Raw genomic sequence first — 21,037 nt, forward strand, 5'->3', positions numbered from 1 at the left:
GGATTATAAGCTTTGATATTCAGAAGACCAAAACTGAAGGATGCCATCCGAGAGGTGCCTGAGGTATAGTACTTGGTAGTGTGTAGGAAGTTGTTAACACTTAGGATGATGTTTACCAAAGATTCAGTTAAGAAAGTAGAAAAGAGTAAAACTAATAATTTTGTTCATTACATAGGAATTCACATTATTAAATACATATCCATGTTATAATCTGCAAAATATTACCTTCTTGTTGCCACTTATCTCTAGCAAAGAAAATTGTGCCTGGGATTGATTGGAGTCCAATGGTCTCTTCATACATTATCTTGTTTATGCCTTAGTCTATGCTTGGAATTTTTGATTGTGGAAGCAACTGGCATTTTATATTTATGCATCTGAACTGGTGGCTGGTGATAATTTTGGGTCTGTGTAGTGTTCCACTGTTCAGGACATATAGCTTTTCCAGTTATATGAAATGTCTTCCAAGAATTCTCTCCAAATTCATCTTTCTGCCTTCCCTTCTCTCTCTTTTCCAGTGTAGTCTTTCTCATTTGTTTGTATCACCCATTGTTGCAATAGAGAATTTGTCATTTATAATTTAATTACTTTCTGGGAGCAGAACACAGTTCTTTCAGACAGAATGCTCTGCAGAATTTATTAACTGAATTGGTTTTTTGCAGAACTTGGCAGTAGTGTGATATGCTGGTAGTTCTGCTTTACAGAGTAGTTAACACTCTGATCTCAGAGCTCAGAAAACTCCCTGATATGACTGGGACACCTTAGCATTCCAGTTCCGTTCCCCCTTCTCTGCCATGCTTCTGCAGCAGAAGAGAATCAGGACTTGCTTGCTTTTATAGCTATTGAATATGGAATCAACTGACACTATCACTACAAGTAATCAGTCATGTTATGTTTTAATTATTCTATGTATTTTCATTCATAAATTCCAGTTAAATTGCTTTTCATGTGTATGCATGCTTCCTATGTTGCTGGCACAAGGGTTACAGGCAATTGATTCTTCACTTTGGTCACTGAATTGAAAAATGGATTATGATAGAACGCAGTTTAAAATCCCAGATGTGTGGATGATGGTGAAAAAAGCAAGAGGAATGAAGGTCTTGGTTTACAACACTGGGAGAGAGGCTGATAAAAACAGAAGTAAAGAGAAGCATCTCTGAGTGTCATTAATGTATTATACTTGCACTAGTTTGATTTAGTCACTTTGCTATAGAAATTACAGAAGAGAAATAACAGTTAAAAATAATTCCCTTGTATTTTAGCAAGTTAGATTTCTTGATAACTGTCATTTAGAATATCAGTTGGGTTCCACAGACAGAACAGCTGAAGAAAAAAGAATAATTTGAATGAGTCATTTTGAAATGTATTTAGGCCATGTCCATATGTGAAACCTAAACTATCAGAGAGGGAGTAGAATTCAGATACATGCTATTCCTGTGTTATTCCTCTTCAGCCAGCCTTCTTCTAGAAGTAATGTTTTAGTTGTTGTCTTTCTAAAAGAGTAGGTTAGATTAGAGCAAACAGTCTGCAAGGCAGGTCTGCAGTAGTTTACAGGTACCCAAGGTGCAGGAGTAGGATAGGCAGAGAAAGGAGAATATAGCAGCCACACAGCTGCTGTATAGTATGTGTATGCAGTGAATTACATGATTGTACTGGAAAGATGATGGGTTATTCACCCCTTAAAAAAAAAAAAATCTTGCCCTTGATTTACACTGAGATGACTCTGTAAACTCACCTTCTATAAACACAAATATGGATTCTCTGGCAATATAAATTGGTAGTCTCACAGAGTTCAAATCAATTGCATTGTTTTGTATCAAAGAGGATTTGCTGATATGTTTTGATTTGTTTCCATTTGCATCAACAGTTATATTGTCTCTTCCTTCTGCTACAGAAGAAGAAAGCTGCAATCAGACAGACTGGATTATATGCAAATCTTATATTCATACATGGAGATATTCAGAGGTGGAGAAGGCCTTAGCATTTTAAAACCAAGCAAACATCCTCTCCCTACCCCCAACACAAAACAGAAAATTGAAAAAACACCACAACACTTCATAAATATGAATATCCTGAAGTGGTCTGAGAAGATTCTGTAACTCAGCATCAGACTTAAACAGGCCACCTGAGACCACGAGGCTTCATTCTTTTTAGTAGAACTCCTTGCATACATACATATACCCTTCTTTCTACAGGTTCTTCAGTTTGAACCACTTAAAGTTTTCTGGTGGTCCATTGACCTAAGCCCTTTATTCTTCTCATTTAATCCTAAAATGATTCTGAATTAGTCCTGTGAGTTCAGCTGACTTCTGGTACAGGAAATGAAAAATCAGAACCATTGAGGTTTTTAAATTTGAGTATATAATCAGGTTTCATAATGCTTTGTTATATTGAGCTTTTCTTCTGTTGTCGATGCTGTGTAAACACTTTTGCCTGACAGGGTTCATGACATTTTTGCTTTCCAAGAATTACCAAACTATCTTGTTTTAGAAAAAGTTGTTCTATATTTCTGACAGAATGTGCTTGTTTCTTACATTTTTTTTTTGACAGAATCTTTCCCCTTTCCCCTTTCAGTGTTCAGGAAATGCTGACAGGTCAGAGGCTTTGTCAGTCCAGCTCCCATAACGATGCTGTCCTGGCAGCTCTGAACCAACAAAGAAGTGATGGCATACTTTGTGATATTACCCTTATTGCTGAAGAGCAGAAATTCCACGCACATAAAGCAGTCCTGGCAGCCTGCAGTGACTACTTCCGAGTGAGTCCCAAGATTTTTCACTTTATATAATAATATTAAAAATTATCATTGTGGAGGATGGGGATGGTTATAGATATCATATTGAAGAAGATTTAAATTTGAATCTTTGGAAAATGAAGGATTATTGAACATTCAGTAGAGTATACAACTTTAAATATCCATAGGAAAAAATGATAAGAACATAATTCAGGTTTTTATAATAATTAAGGGTAAGTCTTTCCCTTCCTCCCTCCCTCCTCCCCCAACAGAGATAGGCAGTACACATCTTTTTATGAATTTAATGCCCCAGTAAAGTCAGAAAGTGGACGATTTTTTTAGTATGTAGAAATGTTTGTAGAACATATGAGAGTTGTGATGAGAGGATGGTGGAGACTGAGGGAAGATGTCACTGTGGTCTTCAATATCCTCACAAGGGGAAGGAAGGGGGCAGGCACTGATGTCCTCTCTGATGATCAGTGACAGGACTCAAGGAAACAGCATGAAGCTGAGTTAGGGGACATTTAGTTTGGATATCAGGAAAAGTTTTTCACCCAGAGGTTTGTGCACTGGAATAGGCTCCCCAGGGCAGTGGTCACAGCACCATCCTGACAGAGTTCAAGAAGCACTTGGACAATGCTCTCAGGCTCATGGTGTGACTCTTGGGGTGTCCTGTGCAGGGCCAGGAGTTGTACTCAATGATCCTGATGGGTTCCTTCCAAGTCAGTGTATTCTGTGATTCTATGATTAGAATATGGAAGTATGGAGAGAGGGAGTTTAAATTTAATCTTCACTGTGAGGTTGGTGAGGCACTGGAACAGGTTGCCCAGAGAACCTATGGCTGTGCCATCCCTGGAAGTGTTCAAGTGTTGTCAGGTTGGATGGGGCTCTGAGCAACCTGGTCTACTGGGAGGTGTCCATGGCAGTGGGTTTGGAGCTAGGTGATCTTTAAGATCCCTTTCAACCCAAGCCATTCTATGATACTATGATAACTGCAATTTAATTCAGCTTGAGAGTGGATTTTTGTAGGATATAAATGGTTGCTCTCAAAGACAAAGCCATAGTAATTTTTTAAATGTGATAAAATGTATTTTCACAAACAAGTGTTTCCAAGATGTAAAATAAAATATTCCCTGGGAAATTTAATTTGAACAATTCCAGTCTAATTCCAGTCTAAAATTGGAGTAACTGAAAAACTGTGTTTGTTCCTAGGAAAAATATTCTTCATATAAAGCAATTCTACTAACCTTTATTATAATGTACCCACTCAAAATGTTGGACTTTCTCTAGCTCTGTAGTTGACTTGTATTTTTAAGTGTGAGTCATCCTGTTGTTAATCAGAGACTAAAGCTGAAATTAATTTAAAGGTCTATTTTCTCTAACAAAGTAAGTTTATTAAATATTTTGTCTACACTGTAATTTTAGTGTTATGAACTTCTTTATGGGGACCTTTTTGTCTTGTTACAATAGTAATACAGTGTGTGACAACTTATCTGTATCTTTGATTACCTGAGCAGGGTTTTTATCTTCCTGTCAACTCTCTCTCTCTCGCTTTCGGTTAGAATTTAGACTTAATTTATTCTGTGTATTTAAGAAATATTGTTAACCTTGATGTGTCTTTTGCTGTGCTGGCGTTGAGCGAATTGATTGCTCATTTTTTGAGCTTATCTGCATGCTTATGGGTTCTACTACAGCATAGTTCCTACTGCCATGGTTGCTGATGTTGCTTCATCATGGTGCCCAGGCCCTGCTGTAACAGAGATTGCTTTGCATTTTTTTTTGCTTTTACCCCAGTGCACTGAGAGGGATTCTGGACCTTTCTAGCTGTAGCAACTGCTGTGTATACTTGCCAATGATAGATATAGTGCCTGTTGTCCTGGTTTGTTTGAAATATTTTCATAAGGGTGCCATATCATCCACACCTGTGACACTCTCTCCAAAGCTCATTGTACCCTGTGCTTAGAAACATCATAGGGTGGGCACCTGTGCCTAGCGTTCCAACAGTGTGCTAGGGACAGCTTCTACTTTGGTCACTTATTGATTGATGTTGAGATTTGGGGCACTGTGATTTATCCTGTTATTTCCAGTTGAGTTACTTGGTATTGGCTGGACAGTTATTACAAATTAAAATCTTAATGCCATTAATTGCTACATAAATATTTTTTATTAAGAAAATGTTGAGAGAATGATTTATGCAGCATTTAGTAATTTGGTCTGCCTCTAAACTCTTATGGTTTGGTAGGATGTATTCTTCAGACTTTAGGTATCAGGTATAAACATGGAACCTGTGATTTCGGAAATCAGGCAAACAGGTTTTTTTTATTAATAGACAAAAATCTTTTTTAGAATATTGTGAAATAAGATCTATATTCTGGAGGAAAATGGCATGTAAGTTACTATTCACTACGTTCCTGAGTCTAATAATTTAGAAAAAGCAAGCATTGGTTAAAAAGTAATAATGTTTTGTATTTAACCTGAGATTATAGATCTTTTTTATATCTAGGGGGATCTTGCCTGATTTGAGCTACTTGGATATTCTTTTTCTAAGATTTAGGAGAATGCATCAAGCTTAATTTCAGAGTTGGTGAAAAGAAACAGGCATTTCCAGAGGGTGATAAAGGAGAATAGCAGATTTATTTAGAATTACATGAATGACCATCTGGAATTGGCCAGATCTCTCTCAACTGACCATAAAGGCCAGACTCACTTGCTTCAAACTTAGCTGTTAATATTATATCTTTTTTACCCTTACTTTTTTTCCTGGAGGAATTCTTAGATGAGGCTTTCAGATTTTCTATCCCTGAAGTCATTTATGAAGAACTCATTGCCATGTGAAATTTGCCTTTCACTATTTTTTGTGAGAAATCATCACAGGACTGCAGTGAATGGAATTCTGGGAACATCAGGTGTTGGGAGTTTCTTTGAATAACACTGAGATGACACAAATATACGTCAATGTGACACAAAGAACTTGCCTACCATAGCTTCTGGTTTCTACAGCTCAAAGATTTGCTTAATATCCCAGCCTCTTTTCAGCTCTGTGTGGAGAGGCTGTCATCCAGTTCTTATGATTTCACAGGTGTATTGGGCTTGTGTGGCCTTGGGAGCGGGGGCCTACGGGGGGAATTCTGTGAGAAGTTGCCAGAAGCTTCTTTTATGTCCAGCAGAGCCTGGCTCCAGGATGGACCTGCTGCTGGCCAGGGCCGAACCAAGCAGGGATAATAGGAGCACCTCTGTAATCTGTTAAGAAGGGGAAAAAAAAGTTATTGTGCAGGTGTAATTGTGGCCAGAGAAGAGCGGGATGAGACTATGTGAGAGGAACAACTGTACAGACACCAAGATCAGTGGAGAAGGAGGGGGAGGAGGTGCTCCAAGTGCTGGAGCTGACATTCCCCTGCAGCCCATGGTGAAGACCCTGGTGAAGCAGCTGTCCCCCTGCAGCCCATGGAGGTCCATGAGGATGCAGAGATCCACCTGCAGCCTGTGGAAGAGACCCAAGCCAGAGCAGGTGGATGCCTGAAAGAGGTCTGTGAACCCCTGGGAAACCTGTGCTGGAGCTGGATCCTGGCAGGGACCTGCAGACCCGTGGAGAGAGAAGCCCATGCAGGAGCAGGTTTCTTGGTAGGGCTTATGACCCTGTGGGGAACCCATGCTGGAGCAGCCTCTCCTTGAAGGACTGCACCCCATGGAAGAGTGACCCATGCTGCAGCAGTTTGTGGAGGACTCTTGTCTGTGGGATGGGCTCACACTGGAGAAGTTCATGGGGAACTGTCTCCCCTTGGAGGGACCCCATGGTGCAGCAGGGGAAGGACTCCTCTCCCTGAGCAGTGGAAGAAGCCACAGGTGCTGAAGTGACCGTACCCCCCATTCCCTGTCTCCCTGCGCTGCTGGGGGAGGAGGGAGAGCTGGGAAGGAGGGAGGGGTGCAGGGAAGGTGTTTTTAAGATTTATTTTACTTCTTGCTATCCTGATTTTGTTAGTAATGAATTCTATTAATATCCCCAATTTGAGTCCACTTTGCCTATGATGTTATTTGCTGAGTGATCTCTCCTATTCCTTAACTCATGAACACTTCATTATATTTTCTCTCCCCTGTCCATTTGTGGAGGGGAGTGAGAGAGATGCTTTGGTGGGTGCCTGGCATCCAGCCAGCATCCACTACAGTCTTTTTTTCAGGTCTCCAGAAATATGTTCTATTCTACACAGGGTTCTATCAGAATGAATAATTTGTTTTCCATTTTTTTGCTACTATGATAAAACAGCTTCTGCAAGAGACTGGATGTTTGCGTTCTATGGAGGGTTTGTACAGTTTTCTGCATTTTTGTTCTGTGTCTACTTTGATTCAGATGGAGCTACTTCTTAAATTGGAGTGTTTTCTTGAGCAGCATATTTTCTTTGAAATTGACACTTATGTCTTTTACTGGAAAGAACAGTTGTTAATGCTTTGGAAGGCTAACTAAATGTGTGTCATGTTACAGACTGGGGGAATTGGAGCCACTGTGAGGAAGAGTGAACAGAGAAGGCCAGAGGTTTCCTTATCAAATTTTCTTTGAGATTATAGTCTGGAGTAAAATCTTTTGCTTTTCTAAGACAAGCTGAAGACCTGAGCTTCAGCAAAATACTTAAAGGCCAGCCTTCTAGGATAACAGCAGGCCATCCATCTTTCCTGTTGGTGTAGTTAGTCTCATAGTTCCAGCTGTACAGAAACATTGACATTTAAATCCTAAGCGTAGCTCCTGGTTTGGGAGTTTGTTACATTTGTACACCAAAATTCTGTGGGTTCTTTCATCATGAAAAAAAAACCCCTTAGGAAATTGAATACAAAGACTGCATATACGGAGTTACACTGCAAGATTAAACACTTGAAAATTAGAGGTTTGTTTTCTGCTCCTGAAGTACCTCTTCTTTCAGAATGTGCTAAGGAATATAATAGTTATCTCCATACTCTAAAATACTACTATAAAGAGTAGTAAATATCTGTATTTTTATGGGTTCTTTTTAATGCAGCAAACAGCATTTTAAGCAAACTTTTCCATATTGACATGCTGTGATTTGCCATTTGTCTCAATCTATTGCACTGAGACAAGGCAGCTGAGTTAATATGTGTGCACTGTGATAACTCTAGCAAGCTAAGTCATTTCCAATTAAAAGATTCTTCTGCTTTTTTCCCCTCTGGGAGCAAAATGAAATGTTACTGCATGACTTCATTAGTAGGCATTTACAGTGTTGGCAGGTGATTATATAACCTCAAGATTTTCTTGTACAAAATACATTGGTTTTCCAATCAGAAAAACTCCTTTCTTCTTCCTTACTTTTCATTTGAGTGGGTTTTTAGTTGCAGGACTTTGATCTTTCTCAAAAATATGCAGATTTTCTATCTAATCTAGATGAACAAAATTATATCAATTATCTAGGATAGATTTTAAAATGTCAATAATATTCTAATTCTTCTTCCACAATGAGCATGCTCAATTCTTAGAATAATTTTTCTTTTCTGAAATGAACCAGTAGATAATAGTTTTGCACACAGACTTTGTACTACTATCACAGCTGATTCTTAAACAGTTTCGTCTTAGGGGTTTTCTGTGCTGACTTTCCTGCCCCTTGCTAGATGGTTTCCTCCTTTGTCCTCAGCATTGCTGATTTTACTGAATATTTTACAGTGTACTGCATTGTTTCTTGATAAGGTGAGGGAATTAATTTTTATAAACCAGTCCCTGAGGACTGAAAGGCTGATGGATGCAAGTAGCTTTCGAAGTCTTTCTATATTAATCATAAAGAGGAAAAGGCTCTCCCTGATATGTCTTAGATGTAAAGACCTAGTTCAGAGAAATCAGGACTGCCTGCTGCTTTTGCAGTGTAATGTGATTTTGTCTTTCAGTATTTTACCGCTGGTATGTGTCTGCTAAAGAAACAATACTTCCTTTCTATCATACCCAAAAGTGATGCTTCTTAGAAATTGTCTTTCCAGATAACCTATAAAAATGTAAGCTCTTCCCATTGGATCAAATCAGCTCTATTCTTCCAAGCAGTAGTTCTACTTGCAGTCCTTCCCTAGTCCCAAGCCATGTATGGATAGATATGTCTGCTTCTGAACTTCCTGAACAACAGGCTAAGAAGCAATGGCCATAAATTTAAACAAGAGACGTTCCACCTCAGCCTGAGGAAGAACTTTACATTGAGGGTAGCAGAACACTGGAATGGGCTGCCCAGGGAGGTCTTGGAGCTCCCTCTCTGGAGACATTCCAAACTCACCTGGACATGTTCCTGTGTGAGCTGCTCTAGCAGGAGGTTGGACTGGATGATCTTCAAAGGCCCCTTCTAACTAATGATTCTGTGATTCTGTAACTTACAGACTACCTTTCTAGTTTGAGTACTAGAGGAGGAATTTTTGTACTGAGTCAGGCTCACCAATAGGTTTGCTTTTCTTGTCCCTCTCTCTTGAATCCTTACAAGCAGTAAACAGATTTCCCCAAGCTATTTGTTTGGAAATATGATAGTACAACTATAAATATGTCAGATGAACATCCCAGAGCTGGCAAACCATGCACCCTGCTATGATTCCTTGGATCTTCTCTTTCTTATCTTTGTTCTCACTGATGAAAAGTTATATGACATTTGAAACCTTTTGCATGAAACACCAAGCTCCCTTTCTGCCACCATCATGATTTATGCAAAAGTAGTAATATCCCAGCTATGTGGCATCTGTCATTTACTTATACATCCTTGCCATCTTCTTACTCTTAACATTTTCCCCATAGTCTGAGAACCCTCAAGACTTTTGACCAATTTCTGGTCTTTGCCATACTATTTCATATTGTCCTGTGCCATTCTCCATTATCAAAGCCCTTAATTCAGAAACAGTTTCCAACTGCTATACAAAATTTTGGAACAGGATATTCTCATCTACTGTCTGTTCTCACTTACTGTCACACCAGCAGTTTTCCTGTATAAGAACTTTGATAAATAAGTCTCATTTAAATATGCTTAGTATTGACATAAAACTACTTTCCCCCCCTTCTTAACTCTCTGTTTAATCTTCCTTAGTTTCTTGTTTTTGTAGGTTTTTTTAATGCATTCTTTTTATATAAGAATGCTAACTGCAGAGTTGGGAAGGAATATAGTCTTAGTAGTGGTTCCAGGCTTGAGATTATTGAGTTTATAATGTTCACTACCATACAGTGATGCTTTAAGAAACCGAAGGGCTGTTTTGGCATGCTGTCTAGCTGTTTAGCACTGTTTTTAAGCTCTCCTACACATGGGATCAGCCAGATGGATCACAATACACATGGTTCTGAGTGATGCCAACAATGCAGAAGATATTTTAAGATTCATAGTAGTGTCTGGTTTTGTGAATATGTTCCTTATATGCCACTTGTTGAGAGTGAGATGCTTGCTTCCCATTAGAAAAAAAAAAGAAATTTGCCTAAAATACGAGGAGGCCTGGGGAAAAAAAAAATTAAATTACTAGCATATTTTAGAAGTTTAAATACAAATTAGAATGTTACTGCTAATTATTCAGTAATCCAGTTATAGTTGAGTGTAAAAAAACCTGCACATTCCTTTACTTCTCAAAACATTGTTTAATATAGGCACTTCAATAGTTTTACTAAGTTAAATCAAAGCATTGGAAGTATATAGCATGGGTAGGTGTGAGGTGTCTTGTGTAATGTTTATCTGAACAATCTCTTTTACTTCTGGAGTATATACAAAAATGATTTGCAAATGTTTTAAAGCTGTCTAAAGACATACTTTAATATTCTTTCAAAATGAGAAAAATAAGGAAGTGTATCTGGGTTATTTTATTTTGTTCGTCCTTATCTTTGTATTTAATGGGTTTTTATTCTGTGAGGCTCTGAAGCAATTTTTCTTTGCTGATGACAGAATTCCCACAGCTCAGCACTGTTGGTGCTATCAAAAACATCTACAAGAATCTTCTCTTTTCTGAATTCTGTATTCAAATTCCCAATAGATGTTATTCTGTCTGAGTAAATATGTTTCTGTTGCAATTCTCATAGTTCATAAATGAATTCATCGCAATTCTGTCAGTGTTGGATGGTAGACAATATGCTGTCGCATCATTTTGATGTTTTTTTCTTTTTCTTTTTTGAAGTGCCTGTATGGTTAAGTGCATGCACCATGGTTGTATATGGCAAAATCAACTCTGCAGTTAGTGAGATAGGCCATAGTAGGCTGTGGCTCACTGTCTCAGATTGGTGTGATAACAGCATGTGGTGTTTGGCTATTGAATTGATGCATTTTTTCAGTTTAAAACTAGGACAGAAAGGAGTCACTACAGCCATGTTGCTCTGGTTGTCCATTTTCTTTACCATCTTCTTTGCTTACTCCAGCCTGGTGTAGTGCTAGGTTTGGTTTCGCAAGCTGCAGCTTTCCCTGAGAGCTCAGCAGAGCTGCTTAGGGCAGTGCGACCATTGTTGCCCTCCCGTAGTCCATTTTGGATGGCTCCGTGGTTTTGCTCCAGTAGCTATCAGGTCTACAACACAGTGATGGCAAAGGAGGTGAGAAGGGTCTCCCCATGAGGGTTTCAGAGGATTTTTAATCTTACATCTCATCCCAGCAATCCCCAGAGGCAGAGAGACCCTGTGATCCAGGCGCAGGGGTATTTTGTCAGATCGCGGGGGAGGTACATGGGCGGAGTTGGGGTGCAAGAACCAATAGGGAGGACCCGAGGGAGTGGCCAGAGCTAGGAGAAAGGGAAAGCAGGGAGGAGATACGGAGTCAGAAAAGCAGTGGGTAAACAGATCACCGCGCCAGGGTGCCTCAGTTCAGTTTTGCAGTGCTGCCATAACAAGTGTTCTGAGTTTGGGCTGGTCTCAGCTGCATTTCTATGTGGCTTAGTGTTTGCCCATGAAAACCAATTTACTGGGGCAGGCCTGTGGCAGAGAAGCTTTTTGTACCTGTTTTCTTCTCAGTTTCTATAGTCTGGTGAAGAAGTCTTGTGTTTCAGAACATTGTTGGATGCAGTAGATGCGCTTGTATATCTTGTAGTCTCTGTCAGTATCTTCCCACACAACCTCGGGAAAAATTAAAATTATTCTGTGGGTGTAGTGAAGCTGAAAATACCCGAGGGAATTATTTGGGCAGCATATCACTTTTAGCTTCAGTGACTAGGACCCACATACCATTTTAATAACATGAGAAGTATCCAACAAAAGAAACAGAGAGCTGAAGCTGGTGTTAGGATCTTTTACCACTCTTGAAATAGCTGTTTGTCTTTTGGCTACTCCCTCAGGGAGTGTTCCAGTCTCTTGTTTGTATAAGAAGGCCAGTACAATGCAATTCTGGCTTTTGTGTTGCTTGTTTGAAGTTTAGAGGAGATACCTTTCTTTAAATAAATTCTTCAGTTGCTTCATTGTCAACAGTGCCGTTGTTTTACATCCTGTTAACACCTTCATTTTAGTAGACTGAAATGTAATATTGGCAAATGGAATTCATGTCACTGTAGGTCTCAGTCTTGTAAAACGTTGGATTTAAGCAGTGGAACCTTTGCATTTGATTGTCCTGAACAGCTTTATAAAGTGCTGCTGGTTGCTTATCTTTGGCAGGAGTTAGTCTGCCTGAGCCAGCCAGTTTGCAAACTTTTAGACATCAAAAACTTCTCTAAATCCCAGTCTACTCTTACTGAATGACCTAATGTGCGAGTGATGAATGAATCAAATTGCCTCTCAATCTCCTAACTGATCAGTAATGCCTCAAAGGAGAGAGATGCCCTTAGCAGCCTTAGGTGAGAGCATAAGAATGGCCGCACTGAGTTGGATCATTGGATGTTTACTTTAGCAGTAGCTGTTTGAGATGTCTGGTGAAGAAGAGTAAATCCAGGGTAAGTGTGTGTGGTGTGTTCCAGAGAATTCCTCAGCTGTTTCCAGCTCAGGGACATTTTGGAGCAGGGTGTGATTCCTGTCTGTTCAGCAGTCCTAAGTAAGTCTCTTCTAAGCTGTTATCTTCTTTCCCATTGGGCCTGTGTAAGATTTCTTGTGCCCTGTACAGGGTGGACAACTGCCTGTTGTATGAAGATCTACTTTTGTTTATTGTCAAGCTGGTTTCTACCAGTTTCACTTGATTCCTTCTAGTTCTTCTATTGGAAAAGATAACCATTGGTTCTTCTCATGGCACTCAATCATCTCTTTTCCAGCTGGAAACTTTTGACTTAATCAGATGCTATTTAAATGGAAGCTGTTCAGGATGCTTGATGAAGCCTCTTGCCCTTCTCCAAAGTTTGAACAGCTCTGGTGTTTTGTGAGCTGAGGGTAAGGGGATTGCATGCAATAGGCAAAGTGTAAATTTCTGTATGGGCACAGGATTGATTTCTGTTTTGTTCTCTCTTGCAAAAAAAATTTCTAAGCTTTGGTTACCTTTTTAAATTTTTTTCTTATTTTTATTGCTGAGGACCAGGATGGTTTTTTATTAAACTCATATGTTCATTTTTATAATTGCCATTTTAGAAGCCAACTGCTTCTTCCATACAATCCTTGCATAGTTTTGTCTCCATGGACTTCCTATCTGCACCGCTCTTGCCCTTTTCCAGAATTGTTCTGCATATGTTAAGCATGGGGTGCTCCACTGGAATCATCGTTCCCTGTGAAAACTGGCCTGGTCTTTTCTTTTTCACTGTTTTATGTATTCAGTCACTTATCCAGGCAAAGATCTCTCCTCTTTTCTCTCTTGCCTAGTTTGCCTTCTAGGCATTTAAAGGCCTCTGTCAAAAGCTTTTTGTGAATCCACATTGTGAAAAAGTAGTGGTTAAAGCCCAGCATAGCATATTCTTCACCATTAGGTTGCATCCAATTTCATGTTTATGTGTGTATGTGTGCAAAAATCAAATTACCATCTCATTAGACATGTGGAACATTCTCAGCTACTGATGAAATAACCTGCCCTTCCAAGGTCATAGAGTGCCAGCTATACAAATAGGCAACAAATATACACAAACCCCATTTTATATAACAATTAGGAATATTAGGACAACTTATGAAATGTTCATTTGCATTTTCAGAAGCTCTTATACCTGGCACTTAATCATCTACCCTGTCAGGGTAAGATTTCAGCCAAGAAGGAGTAGGTGTCAAGCCTAGAGAATATATGGGAATAATTAAATTAATGTCATTGTGGTCTGTTAGCTCAGAAGGGCTTTGTTTGTTAGAGTTGAAGGAAAAGCCAAAGGATAAATGAACATGGTCAAATGCAGGCTACTGCATTTGTGAAGAGATGATTTTATGGAGGCATTTGTTCCAGAGGAGGTAGCTGATGGAGGGTAGAGCTTAGCTGATGATGAAAACTACTGTGACAAATGACTGCAACATTAATACAAGCTTGGTTAGTCAAGTCATTCTTCTTTTATTTTGCAAATTGTTAGTGTTTGTTTACTTTTTAGGTTTTTATCAGTATAAGGGTATGAAAAAACAAAGAAAAATAGTAAGCTGGTTTTATTACTTTGTATAAAAATCTAATAAATATATTGGTGGGAATTAAGGGTGGTACTTTACCAAAATTGTGCTGTATTCTTAATGGAAAACAAGATTTATAATCATAGTGAAAAATAGAATTATTTTAAAGGATACAAAGGTCTAGTTCAAACCCTCATAAAATGGGCAGGATATGAAAGGGGTGTCTCATAAAATGAACGATTTAGAATTTCAGCATTAGATTTCTCACATAACAAGTATGCTTTTGCAGTTATGATACAGAATAGAAGTAATTGCTATAGTTTACTATTGCTTGGAACATTTGGATGTCAGTGTCTAATGACATTCACATCCCATTATATAAATGGCTTCTTAAAAAGGTAATTATAATAACAACTAAGATTGTTACTACAGTTCCCTTAGATTAAGCCTTGCTGTACAACTATTGAATTAGAGCCTGCATACACTAAGGTGGAAAACTTGTCTTAATGGTATTATATGAAGTAGGTTTTAAAAATGAAGTCCCTTAAAGGTGTCCAAGTTTGGATCATGGTTTTTTCTTGGGGTGGGGGGAATCACAAGAAGCTTTGCCTCCCTAAATTAAGTGTATTGTGGTAGTTAAAATGCTAGTTCAAGAGCTAAGTGACTTTTATTGCAATTTTATTCTGGGCTTGCTTTTGATATCACTTGCTAAAATCATCGAAGGACGTGAACAATAGGCTTATGCATTCACTGGGAAGCATTAAACCAATTTAAGCCAAAATTTGCAAATGTGACTCATGCTTTTCTGTGCTTGACTGGAAATGCTGGGAAAAATCTGGTTTTAGTTATGCTGCTTTCTTTATTCTCCAAAAGGCAGGCCTGCTTATGGCTGTCTATTGTTAGGATAGATTGTACATTATTGGAGTTTTATGCAGTGCTTTGCATGGCAGTGTCCTTAAAATTCAGTTTTCTTGCTTCTGCCATAAAATAATAATTTTGATATTCAGGACCACCTGTGATGACCAATTCATTTTGAAATATTGGAACTGTAGCTGTAATAGTTCACAGTTTTGTGGGGTTTTTTGTTCTGATACAGAGATGCACATGGAAATTGTAGAATTATTTTGTTTCTATGGCACTACTTAGATTTTGAATGAGAGTCTTTCTAGGGATGATGCAGCAACTCATTAGGAGTAGCATGCTAAGGAGTTCCTTTTTCCATATGGCTTAAATTATGTTTGTGTACCTAAGCAGAGGTTTGGGGAAGACACATTACACTATTAAACTCTGACTGTCAAAACACAAATTATGTTTGATGCAGTTTCAATCAAGGATATAACTTGCTAGCAAAAAAATTTTGGGGATTTTTTTTATTTGTTTGTTTTAATATTTATGTTTTTATTTTGACTGGGAATGAAGACCCTGTGCCTTGTTAAAACCAAGAAAATTACTTTGTTCTTGATGGAATGTCCACTATACAAACAGGAAAAAATATCACAGCCTTAGATCTTCTAAGGAGTAAGGTAGCTCTTTATTGCAATTTTCATTACTTATTTTGAAAGATGCCAAGGAAGGGTTATCTTTTTGTATCCAGAGTGTAATGTAACAAGTGCACTGTATATATCCTTGAGTTGGTAAGCTCTTGGGGCTGCGCAATTATCTATCACTGTCTGACACTGGCATACTAAAAGAAACACCAAAGGTTCAGTGGAATTTGCTTTGCTAACAGTAATATGTGACACTTGAATGTTGTGCATAAAGTTGTATAGTTTGCTGCTCAGTTTTATTTCTTTAACTATTTATTACTATATATTCTCTTAAACTATGAATGATAGCTGACCTTTCCATTTCATGGGATTCATTTTAGTTGCTTGGCAAATGCTTAAAAAACAATATTTAGGTAGGTTTCATAGAGCAGATAAATTACTGTAGGCTCAGTTATCAGTGATTGATGTTATGTGACATTTTCTCTGGGAATTTATATAGAACTTTTTTCAGAAGAATCGTGTAATGAGCCTCTTAATCATATTTCATGCAATTGGTATTGATGGATATGTTTTTCAGTGTGCGAGAGACTCCAGAGGACATGGCTGATTGGCTGATGATTGATTTAGGATAGACAGGCTCGAATCGGGAGGGAAACAAAGCTAGTTATAAGAAGAGCAAGGCACATTTTTACATGCTGTAAAGAAACAGTCACATATTAAATTGGTTATTTGGGTAAGTATATACTGCACATCTGGAGCATAGTTGCTATTTGATGTGGGCATGGTCATCTGTCAAAGCAGTATTTTGACTCCTATTCATAGATTCTGAATGTATTCTTTTTTGTTGTGATAGGTGGAAACAGCAAAGGAAAAATTATATGGCTTATGTAATGAAGAATCAGAACATGAAGCTAAGAACAGCCAAAGGTTGTTTCAGGAGTAATACAACAAAGTAGATGAAATAGAGTATGATTTATTTATTTAATGTTACTGTTACATGAACAGGGAATTGCTATTTTTAATACAAACTGCAAAAGAAAATGTTTTGGCCTGAAAAAAAAGTTTATAGTCCAAACAGAAAAGATTATGTCAGGGCTGGATACTTAGTAGCCCGGGTGACAGATAAGCTTAGGTCCCAAATCAGAAAGAATGCACGACTGATCTGTTCCATTGATGCCAGTAAGATTTCTTACAGGCTTAAAATTACACATGAAATGGAAAAAATCTTGAGGTATCACATCATAACTGAGTTCCCTGAGCAATGTGGGAAATTGATCTGAGCTCTCCAAAGTGTTAGTTTACTCTCTTCATAGCTCTTCTGATGCCTGAGATGAGAAGTGCGATCAATTTCCTGTAAAGAAAAAGCAATGGAACAGGTGAATGTAGAATTAAGTGCATATGATGTGGGAAGTGAATTTGAATAATACACTGCCCTTAATGAAGATGCCTAACTATTTGAAAATAATTTTAAAAAGAACTGGCTTCAGTATCATTGTTTAATTGTGGAGGCAGAAATTTGAGGTGACAAATCAGCTCTTTTTAAACCAGTAGCACAATCCTAGATTGTCGCAGTTTCGGAGACAGACAAGCGACAAGACACACTGGCCTTGTGCACAGCAGCCAACTTTTATTGAGTCTTCTTCCCCTTATACAGATCTGAAGGTCTGCATGGTCAATCCATGGTCAATTCATAGCCGAACCAGTTGCCACCCAGCCAATCAGCCAATGGCTGCTCACTTCCTCAACGGCCCAGGCCTTCTCTCCAAGAGCCCACACTGGTCAGGTTATATAATCAAGGTACTTATATAATTAGTTACCTTTCAGTTATAAAACGGGTATTAATTATAATTGTGAGGCCTTCAGGCCAGCTGTTGGCCACCACAATACTAGATAGTGTTAATTACTTGGAAAATTCAATGCAACAAGATAAATAGCAAAGGAAAACCTTGGTGACTTCACTGATCAATTCTTTAGCACTTAGTTTGCTAAATGGAGGTAATTCTAAAGTATCCCCGGACTTTATTATTGTGCAGCTAAGTCTGTGGTTGAACAAGAATTTGTGTAGGTCGGGGCTATGCGTTGGTGGGAAATTCCAAATGTTTGTTTTGTGTTATAGTGGACGTGGATCTAGGGCTGCTGGTTGTTACCAAAGCAGTGTTTGAGAAAACAGAGGGGGCGAATGTTACTTTTGGAGTTACTGTAGTTTGCTGTAGTAAGCTCAGCTTACTTGCCCATTTTTGGAAGCTTAGATTTCTTTTGAAAGTTGCATTTGAAGCTGAATCAAACAAAAATGGAAAATAATGAATGTCTTTTCACAATCTTGCTGAGAGAAGTTTGAGATATTTTAGAGGTTATTACTATGCACTGGAACCATGTACTTCTTTACTCCTAGAAGAGGCAGGGTATTTCTTGGAGGCCCCAGGTCATAGAGACAAGTTACTTACGATTTCAGTCACAGTGCTATTTTTTTAACAGCGTAAAGCATAACCATTTGTTCTTTTTACATCATTTACCTGCCTCCTGACACTGCATATGTTTTGATTCTGTTTCTTGCTTTTAAAAGGCCACTAAGCTATGTGGAATTCACTGACAAAATTTGCTTGTGTAAAATACATACAACTTGGCTAAGTTGTTTTGTGATGATTTGCTGTTTGCTATGACTGACATGGCTGTAAGGTTGATGTGTACAAATGAGGAAAAGCTCATTACTCTCATGGATATGGAACATCTGAGTAAGTAAGAAAATGACTCAAAGGCAAGGAGCAATTTTGTATGTCACCACTGTGACAGTGAGCAATTTGTATTTTGGGGATTTTGAGTATTATCTTGTGTGTCTGTTACCCTGGTATCTGTTCCTGAAGTCGTATGTTGTGAAGGAGTCTATATATGTTGCTGCAGTGCTGCATGACTGATAAAATCAATGTGTATGGACATTTTAACAGTAATACATTATTCTGGTTTGGTGGTGTTTTACAGCTATTGTACATTTTGCTTTTGAAAGTTAAACAACAGCATGTTGCTGTGCTGAGCATGGAAAGTTAGACACAATGATTGTTCTAAGCATCTTTTACTTGGACTGCTCTGCCTGGCATCAGATCTTATAACATCTAAGTCTATACACCCTGTGGTTGTGTGCTATTCAGTTTGGAGCTCTTGTTGACTTTTGTATTCTATATTTGTAGGATAAAACTTTTTATAAAGGTGCCTGTGACTGCTGAGGGCCAAGTTGTGAAACTACGGTTGCACTCTGTGTTAAATGCCCAACAGCTTGCTACATTTCTTTGAAGTCTAGTTTTCAAGAGTCCGAGAATTTTTTTATGGCTTGAATATTTTTATCTAAGGACTGTGTGTTTTGTTTTCTTTTTCCTTTGGGTATAGGTCTGTAGCTTTGTTTCAGGCCAAGATTAGAAGAAGAATAGAGGGTTGATTCCTCCCTTCCTCCAAAAAGAGGAGCTAATAAAGTGTCTACCTGCCCCACAAGAATAAGGCCATCCAAATCTGTAGCATCTGAAATAAGTGTGACCTCAGGTGGAATTCCACAAATGGAATACATCCACTTGTGACAGCATGTTGAGACCTGAATTTTGGAGCAGTTGCCACAAAATGGCAAGTGGATTGTACTTATTTTGCATTGGGGGATTTCGTTTACGTACTTAAAATCTTAACTGAAATATCAGAATTTAAGCAATCAATTTATTTACCACAATGTTGGCTAAGTATACTATTGGGTGGCAGAACAAGATCTTTTATTTATTTATTTATATTTTAAGAAGCTGGAAAAAAGGATAAGTCCTCTCATCAGGGGGTTTTTATTATAAAAGGGATCTTTGGTTAACACTGGCAACTTGTACTTCCCACTCTTCATGAAGGTCTTGAAGCAGAAATGAGGCATTACCAAATAGATTTTATTTCAAGCTGAAATGTTTTAAAATAAAGTATAATAGCATTGTTGAATGAAGTCAGTAACTAACATGATTAACATTTCATGCTTAGCCAAATTTGGTAACTTTTCTGCTAGGTTTGACTTTGAATTGTGCATTTGTCCAAATATTTTGTATTTCATTTGTTTTTCTTGTCTTTCACTTCTACATCCACCTGAGATATTTATCTTATTGCCTTGTTTTTAATGTACCCAAGGGAAAAATAAAGTAGGCTAGTAGCCTTGTATTAAAAGCATGACTGATGGATCTATATAAGCTCATAAAACCTTAGAGTGTTTTCAGGGATGCATCTGGAATTGGAGTTTAACAGCTCGACCGTAACTCATTCTCCAGGTATTGGTGAAGTCTTAAATCAGAATTTAATGGTCCATATTTTTTTACAATTAAACTACAATATTCAGGTACAAGAGTGCAAATTAAACACTGAGTTTGAGTTCAATTTCTGCCTATGGTAGAACAGATTTTTTTGTCATGCTGGATTAAACCTCAAAAACGATCAGGCTGAGAAGGAAATTTGCCTGCTGGTGAAGGCAGTGTGGATCAGTGAGCAGTATGAAGTTCATTCAAGTGGGGGGACTACTTTCCTGGAGGCTAATCCAGTTCAGCTGAATGGGAACTGTCTGAGGACCATTGCAGGCCTTGTCTTTTGATCAAATTCTTTGGCCTTGCTTCCTGAAAAATAGGTGTAGTTCCTACCCAGTTTCAAAAACTTTCACAGATTACTTGGGGATAGTATTTGAGCAAATGAACTCTGAATAGCAGATGTATGACATCTATGATGAAGTGACTACTTCTGGACAAGGGAAGAGCTACAGACATCATCCATCTGAACTTTCGTAAAGCCTTTCACACAGTCTCCCACAACATCCTTCTCTCTAGATTAGAAAGAGATGGATTAAATGAGGGGACCGGTAGATGGATAAGAAAGTGTTTGGACAGTTGCTTCTGGAGGGTAGTGGTCAACGGCTTAGAGTCCTGATGGGCATCAGTGACAAGTGGTGTCCCTCAGGAGTCTGTCCTGGGACCAGCGTTATTTAGTACCTTCATCAATGACATGGACGAAGTGGTTGAGTGCACCCTTGGCACATTTGCAGATGACACAATGCTGGGTGTCACACCTGAAGGATGGGATGCAATCCAGAGGTGCCTGGACAAGCTCTAGAAATGGGCCCATGGGAATCTCATGTGGCTTAATAAGACCAAGTGCAAGGTGCTGCGCCTGGGTCAGGGCAGCCTCCTGTATGGGGATGAGGGATGAACAGATCAAGAGGAGCCTTGCCAAGAAGGACTTGGGGGTGCTGGTGCATGAGAGGCTGGACATGACCCAGCAATGGGCACTCACAGCCCAGAAAGTCAATTGTATCCTGGGCTGCATCCTAAGCAGTGTGGGCAGTGGGTTGGGGGAGGTGATTTTGCCCCTCTGTTCTGTTCTCATGAGACCCCATCTGGAGTGCCGCATGCAGCTCTGAGGTCCTCA

The 21,037-nt window shown here is 38.7% G+C and overlaps 1 protein-coding gene across 5 annotated transcripts in view; it reads left to right on the forward strand.

The window, feature by feature from the left end:
- The window catches only part of KLHL32 (kelch like family member 32), a 114,141-nt gene that overhangs the window by 15,111 nt on the left and 77,993 nt on the right, over positions 1-21,037 (forward strand). For all 5 annotated transcript variants that reach the window (XR_001863765.1, XM_017739671.1, XM_008637729.2 and 2 more), the window contains exons 3-4: positions 1-63; positions 2,572-2,752. Coding sequence is in view for 4 of the 5 variants with exons in the window: in XM_017739671.1 (XP_017595160.1) it covers positions 41-63; positions 2,572-2,752 (204 nt within the window). In the remaining variant the exon portion in view is untranslated. The remainder of the gene's footprint in view (positions 64-2,571; positions 2,753-21,037) is intronic.

The sequence above is a fragment of the Corvus brachyrhynchos genome, unplaced genomic scaffold (assembly GCF_000691975.1).
Source record: "Corvus brachyrhynchos isolate BGI_N302 unplaced genomic scaffold, ASM69197v1 scaffold14, whole genome shotgun sequence".
NCBI classification, from domain to species: Eukaryota; Metazoa; Chordata; class Aves; order Passeriformes; family Corvidae; genus Corvus; species Corvus brachyrhynchos.